At 34.8% G+C, this 7,697-nt stretch overlaps 2 protein-coding genes across 2 annotated transcripts; both read right to left on the reverse strand.

The window, feature by feature from the left end:
* Window positions 1-907: 907 nt before the first annotated feature.
* nppa (natriuretic peptide A) lies at window positions 908-3,547 on the reverse strand. The gene is made up of 2 exons (XM_051116834.1): window positions 3,381-3,547; window positions 908-2,764 (listed from the first exon to the last, which is right to left on the reverse strand). Exons 1-2 carry the CDS (start codon window positions 3,492-3,494, stop codon window positions 2,459-2,461), a joined length of 420 nt encoding a protein of 139 aa, XP_050972791.1. The 5' UTR covers window positions 3,495-3,547; the 3' UTR covers window positions 908-2,458.
* A 2,760-nt stretch (window positions 3,548-6,307) lies between these two features.
* nppb (natriuretic peptide B) lies at window positions 6,308-7,380 on the reverse strand. The gene is made up of 3 exons (XM_051116835.1): window positions 7,203-7,380; window positions 6,855-7,113; window positions 6,308-6,692 (listed from the first exon to the last, which is right to left on the reverse strand). Exons 1-3 carry the CDS (start codon window positions 7,317-7,319, stop codon window positions 6,676-6,678), a joined length of 393 nt encoding a protein of 130 aa, XP_050972792.1. The 5' UTR covers window positions 7,320-7,380; the 3' UTR covers window positions 6,308-6,675.
* Window positions 7,381-7,697: the final 317 nt, after the last annotated feature.

Below are 7,697 nucleotides of genomic sequence, written 5' to 3' on the forward strand. Positions count from 1 at the left end.
TATTATATTATATTATATTATAGCATATTATAGCATATTATAGCATATTATACAATTTTCATGACTTTCAGACAGAATTATGATGAACTACGATGCATGCAGTGTTGGGTGTGAAAAAAAAAAAAAAAATATTTTAAGAAACTTTATTTTATAAAAGTCAACCAAAACCACTTTTGAACCAAAAGTGTCCATATTTACTACAATTATCTCAGTTTACCTAAATTGACCATGTACATGCTCTGATGCTTCTGTCAGTCCTTATAAGATTCAGGTCAATGGGTGAAAACCCCTCTCCTGACAGAGATGTATCAAGTAAGAGTGTAAGAAAGTCTGAGAATGACTGTCTACCACCTGGAGGGCGTTTTTCCTATGGTCATACATCATATCTGCCACTTTATCTCTCAGTGCAGTGAACTGAGCGCCAGTCCTCACCTTCAGCTCTGACACGCTCCTGCAGTCTGCTCGTCTAATTGGAGGAGATGTAGTTCCCGCTCATTCTCTTGTCACTGTGATCTCACTGGATTCACAGCAGACCCAAGACATCAGTCTCTAACAGTCTGTTAGTATGTGACACGGAGCGGAGAGCTGAAGTTTCTAATGAGAGCAGCGGTCTGGATGGAGGCATTATTCATGCAATCAGGCGAGAGCCCGCTGAGCTTGTGTAATAGGATTAAGGCTGACATGGCTGGAGTGTTTTAAGGTTAGCGCAGGTGTTGATAAGCTCAGGAGTAATAACCACCTGCAGCTGCTGGACTCGTTATAGCGCGCTGCTGATGTGTCCTGTAATGAGTCTGATAATGGCCATTAGAGGAGATGGTGTGGGTGGTAAATGAGCAGATTCCTTATGAATGGGAGAGAGGGCTCGATGGAGGGTTTATGTGAGTTTAGTTTTGAGAAAGACTAAAAATGATTTAAAAACCAGGATTTTATTATCATTTTAATATCACATTCTGCAACCAAAAGTCTGTTCTTGAAACAAAATTGTATTTTGCATTTTATTTCAAAGTACAGGTTCAGCACAAACAAATAGCAATTCACATTCATGAGTGTCGTCATTAAAAGCAGAACTGCACACCGGACAGGAGAATTGCAATTTCATAAACCTCATAAATGAATGCAGAATGATTAAAACATTATGAATGCACAGAATTATCGTGATTGTTGCCATATATCGTATTTCAACATGCTTATTAGCACTCAACTACTTGTACACAATAAATATATTAAACAAAAATAAACCATCAGATAATATAAAGCACAACAGGCATTGCAAAATATGGAAGAATTTTATAACAAAGTCTTATTGGCTTCATTTCCACACGTTACATTCATTTTCATGTTTGAAGATTTGAGGAAAGATTTTCACACAGTTTTAGTTTAGCATGCATTTTGTAACATTTTAATTTAGTCTTTCTGTTTTCTAAATTACAAATTTGTTTTCTGTCAACTTTGAATTAAAATACATGCAGTTTTTATATGTTCATAGTACACTGATATTTATTCTACAAAAGGCTGTAAAAATAGGGCCCAAATGAAGGATTTCTTCCATGTTTATTTTTAACAGGTGTTTTTCCCCCACATATTAAAATTCCCCATTGCATTGTGTTTAATGCGCATCACGGTAACACTTTACCATAAGGTGACATTTGTTAACATTAGTTAATGTATTAACTAACATGAAACAATGAGCAGTACATTTATTACAGTTAGTTAATAACATAGTTGTTCATTGTTCATGTTAGTTCACAATGCATTCACTGATGTTAACAAACACAACTTTTGATTTTAATAATGCATTAGTAAACGCTGAAATTAGATTAATAAATGGTGTTGTTCATTCTTAGTTCATATTAACTAAAGTACTTAACTAATGTTAACTAATGAAACCTTATTGTAAAGTGTTGCCGGAATCACTTTAATATAAGGTTCTACTTGTTGACATTAGTTAAGATTATATTAATCTTAATGTTAATTTTTACATTATTAAATCACAAGTTGTATCTGTTGATATAATTTAATGGACCTCAGCTAACATGAACTAACAAATAACAGTTGTATGCATATTCTTGTACTTGTATACTGTAAGAAATGCATTGCTCATTGTTAGTTAAGGTTAGTTCATACATTAACTCATGTTAACTAATGAGACCTTTTGTAGAGTTAACAGATGATGAAAATTACCGGCATCTTTTCTGTTTTTTGAGATCAAAAAACAGAAGTCATCTGGCACACCTCAGGACCATGTAAAACTACTTATTGAAGACAAAGGTAATTAAAAATTTGGGGGGAAAATTGTGAAGTTTACAGGACCTTAGATTTACTTTTATCTAGAGTTACAGAGATTTTTGCCCTCTCTTAAATACATGAAAAGTTCATGGACAACTGCCCACATGTAAAATAACTTATATATCATAAATATATTTTGTAATCTTAACGTCACTGTGTTCACTCATTGTAGCTAACCTTTTTTAGAGTTGCACCCAAGGGTGCTGGAGGACCCTATGCGATCCAGCCTTCCCCCGAAACAGCCAGACAGGCTTTTGCTCCGGGTTGACATGAGGAGATCTATGAGGCGGTTTCTCTGCGCCTCAAATCCATCCTGGTTGTTGGTGTCCTCCGCCGGCGGTGCTTCTTCCGCTCTGTCTCTGTCCCAGGATGCAGAAGCTGGGCTCTGCTCCAGCGCAGTGTTGCTGTCCTCATAATCGACGGATCTCTCAGGAGCCTCTTCTGCGGCCATGGCCTCCTCAAACTGCTGCAGCAAACTCTAGAAAGCAGAAAAGCGTAAATTTAACCATTCTGTTGAAATGCCTCAAGTTTTAATATTCTTTGCATGTTCAATATGTGATATTATTGTTTTTTACAGTTTAGCTCACATTAAATCTCATTCAATTTAAGGCCTTGATGAAACTGACACTGTAAAAATTTAAACAAAAAAAATGGAAGCGACTACAATAACTGGTTTTATTCAAGTCCAAAAATTATTTAAAGGGACAGTTCACCCAAAATGGACATTCAGGGTTGTCCCAAACCTGTATGAATTATTCTGTTGAAGATATTTTGAAGAATGTGGGTAACCATATAGTTTCTGGTCCCCACTGACTTCCATAGCATGGAAAAAAAAAATGTTATTGATGTCAATGGGTACCATCAAGTGTTTGGTATCACGCATTCTTCAAAATATCTTCTTTTGTGTTCAGTAGAAGAAATAAACTTTTTTTTTTTTAACATAACCGAACCAACATATATGCACCATTTAATACCAAAAAAAGGTATAGCTTTTGAATTTAACAATTGCTGGTTATCACCTTTCACCACAGTTACTGAGTAAACAAACCGAAAGTTCTCTTGTTGACTGATTTACTTGTTCAAAGCAGAAATACCTTCAGCTTGGCCATGTTGCTTGCGGGGCTGTGTCTGCTCAACGTGTGCGCTTGTACATCCATCTGGTGCCAAAGCAGGACCAGTAGTCCTGTGAGAATAAGTCCTCTGATCATCTCTGGCTTCCTGTGGCTGCTGGTTCTTTCCCTCTGAACTGGCTGTCTGCCTGCTTGGCTCTTTTATAGGGACAGTTGACTGTCAGGAGCTCATCCTTTGTAAACTGTGTGAAGTGCATTCCGACACCTCGTCTGTGATAACGCTCCTGGGGCAGATTTCCTTTTAAGTGGCTGTTTGGGGCAGCGCGAGGTGGCTCGCTGGAGAACTCCTGATGTGTGCTGCTGGGTCTGTAACTCGGACACAAACAGTGACCTCAGGCATCATGGGGAATGCATCCGCTGCACGAGTGGCTCACATGGTTGTGGCATCACCTCACAACTGATACAAACTACAACTAACTATACCATAAGGGGTTAAAACAGATGATGGTCTATATATAGGCCAGTGACTGTGACTGAGAAGATGACTTTATGAAAAAAATAATAAAAATGGTAACACTTATTTCTATAAACTGGTTCATAGACATGTTAATACCACTGGCAATCTTAGAGTGGTTAGTGAAAATTAATGAAGTATAGTTTGTTAAATGGCTTAGATAATGCAGTTAGGGAAGAATGAAACTTGTTAAATGCTTTACTCTAGAGAATATTTCTCAGGAATAGGTTTTGCCGTTCAAAAGTAAGATTTTTTTAATTTATTTTTTTAAAGTAGTCTTTCTGCTCATCAAGGCTGCATTTATTTGATTAAAAATACAGAAAAAGCAGTAATATTGTGAAATATTATTGCAATTTAAAATAGTGTTTTTCTATTTTAATATACTTTAAAATGTAATTTATTCCTGTGATACAATGCTACATTTTCAGCATCATTACTGCAGTCTTCAGTGTCACATGATCCTTCAGAAATCATTCTAATATGCTGATTTATTATCAGCGCTGAAAACGTTTGTGTTGCTTAATATTTTTTTGGAACCTGTGATACTTTTTAAGGATTCTTTGATGAATAAACCGTTAAAAAAACAGCATTTATTTATAAATTAAAAATATTTTTTAACAATATACACTCCCATTCAAAGTTTGAGGTCAGTAATTTTTTTTCTTTCTTTCTTTGTTTGAAAGATATTAATACTTTTATTCACCAAGGATGTGTTAAATTGATAAAAAGTGATAGTAAAGACTTATATTGTTAGATTTCTATTTTGAATAAATGCTGTTCTTTTTAACTTTTTATTCATCAAAGAATCCTGAAAAAGTATCACAGTATCAAAAGTATCAAATAAATAAATAAATGAATATTATGCAGCACAACTGTTCCAACACTGATAATAAATCAGCATATTTGAATGATTTCTGAAGGATCATGTGACACTGAAGACTGGAGTAATGGCTGATGAAAATTCAGCACTGCATCACAAAAATAAATTCTATTTTAAAGTATATTAAAATAGAAAAACACCATTTTAAATTGCAATAATATATCAATTTTTACTTTATATTATATATACGTTACTGTTTTTTTCTGTATTTTACATTAAATAAATGCAGCCTTACTGAGCAGAAATGGCTTCTTAAAAAACAAAAACATCTTAAAAATCTTAAACTTTTGAATGGCAGCGTATACATATGCATGAATGTATTCATTCATTCATTCAGTGTCAGTGATCTTTGAAGTCATCAAAAAAATGAAATACTTGAATCTATATAGTATTTCCATCTACTATCTACACTCTTAAAAATAAATGTGCTTCACGATGCCATAGAAGAACGTTTTTTGTCTAAACGGTTCCATAAAGAACCTTTAACATCTGTTTCACAAAAGGTTCTTTGTGGCAAAAGAAGGTTCTTCAGATTATAAAAAGGTAAGAAAGAGATGGTTCTTTAAAGAACCTTTGATTGAATGGTTCTTTGTGGAACCAAAAATGGTTCTTCTATGTCATCGCTGTGAAGAACCTTTTAAAGCACCTTTATTTTTAAGAGTGTACATTTGTGTATTTAAAATGTATTAACCAATAAAACAACTATGAAATAGGATTATTAAAGTTAACTAAGTACGAACTATAAAAAGTTAACTAGTTACTAAAATAAACGATAACTTAAATAAAATAATATATTTATATATAAATGTATAACTTCTTTTATTTCAGCTTAAAAAAAGTATTGTTTAGCTAATTGCCAAGGAAAAATTTTTGTGTAGTTTAACTTAAAATAATTAAAACTAAAAAAGTTAATAAAAAGAGAGAGAAAAGAAACTAATACATATGACAAATGCTTACAAGACAATTAGCAAACCTCTAACTAAAATATAAAAAAAATATTCCTAGGTATTACTAAAAATTACAACAGTATCATGTTTAAATATACACAGTAAATATGCAACAATTTGTCTCAACTCGCAAATTTTAGTTCAGAGGACAACCTTATAGTTAACTGACTCTGGCTGCCCATCTTCATTAACAACTTCTAGTGCAAGTCTAAATTACACCACCAAACTTTGTTATAATGCAGGCCTAAATTATACTGAAAGTAAGTGCAATGTTACATCGAACTCAGGATAGTGACCTTGAGTTCCCTTGAGTAATGTGAAGAACTGCTGCTCTCCATGGTGCTGAAACAGGTTCAACTAATAATGATGCCCTGAGGAGGGACTTCCTATGAATTCCCCTTCCTACGACTCCACGAGACAGTTTGATCAATGCAACCGTGTTGTTGTTGTCAGGCAAACAGTGCAATATATGTCTTAAACTATACTTATAAAAAAACAAACCAGGCTTCAATGAAAACCTAATCACATGTATTATGCTAATGCAGAAGTAAGGGAAGATAAAAAAAAAAAAAAGAAATGAAATGAGAAAGAAAGATTTCTGAAACCAAGGCATGTGTAAACATTTATTACAACTGATCTGAATAACAATTCAATTAAATATGCATACAAATATATAAATTGACTATTTAAACAATTTAATAAATATCTAAATAAATATGCATGGTTAAGAACATTTTTTGGAGTCATAGATAATAACACCGTAAAAAAATATTTTGTCAGGTAACCTAAAAATGTGCTTCGATAGTAACATCTTATTTTCTGTTGATGTCAAAAATATAATTTAATATGACTAAAACAACCTGAACACTTTAGGTCACACCAACAAAAGTCATTGTAAGGTCAGATCAAGTAGAAATAACTCTTCAGTGTACTGAATGTTCACTTTTTACAGTGTAGAAGTTCCTAATCATTAAGACTTCACCACTTCTTAGAACCTGAAAAAAGAGAAAAATAGAGAAATGTGTAAATTAGTGAACCATAAGCCTGTATTTTAATATTATAAACGAACTATTAGGAATATATGTCAAGAAATAGCCTAGTTATTTCAAGTACGTTATGTTCATATCAACCGTGCGATGTATAAATGAAGTCGTTACCTGAGCGCCCAGCGGTGTTACATCCCAGAGACGACATGGAGCCGATCCTGTCCAGTTTGCGCCCGAAACACCCGGAGTATCTCTTGGTGTCTTGCCGGACTGTCCTCAAGTCCCGAGCAGACAGATAATCTCTCATGTCAGCCTTGGGTTGAGGTTCAACGCGGGTTTCTTTATGATCAGCCTCCTCTTCTTCCACTTTCGTCAGTGTTTGCTCTTCAGAAGAAGCGGGAATGGACTCCTCCAGCCGCTGTACAAGAAGCTGAAAGGGCCGCATGTGGCTCATTAGTGCTCTGTTGGGCAAGCATTATTAAGCAAGTATTCCTCTCTTATTCCTGATGTTCGACTTACCTTTAAGACATCCATGTCCTCGGTGGTTAAGGCTGTGTTTTGTAGCGGCAACGCGCCTGTGAGCTGAACGCTGAAGAGTAAGAGAAGGCCGAAGAGAGGAATGTCAAACGATTTCATGTTTCCTGATGTTTTTGCTGTTCTTCTGTCTTGTATGTCGTTGTCTGTATACTCCCTCACTAGAGCCTCCAGCTCTTTTATACTTAAAAGTTTGACACGCCAGTAATGTGAAGAATGGGCTCTGCATTCCGACACCTCGCTCTGATAACGGCTGCTGTCGGAAATGACTCCTTTAAAGCTTATAGACGAGTCCAAATGGGCCATACAGTGACGGGAACACCTTAATGATTTCATTATACTCTACTTCCCTGAAATCATTCACATCAAGTGTCTTTCATGGCACTGTAAGGCATATTACAGTAGCCTACATGAAGGTTTTATAATAACGCTCTATCTAAACTAATAGGCTAGTAATAATGTCACTAACGAGTATAAATT

This window comes from Labeo rohita, chromosome 8 (genome assembly GCF_022985175.1).
Source record: "Labeo rohita strain BAU-BD-2019 chromosome 8, IGBB_LRoh.1.0, whole genome shotgun sequence".
Taxonomy (NCBI): Eukaryota; Metazoa; Chordata; class Actinopteri; order Cypriniformes; family Cyprinidae; genus Labeo; species Labeo rohita.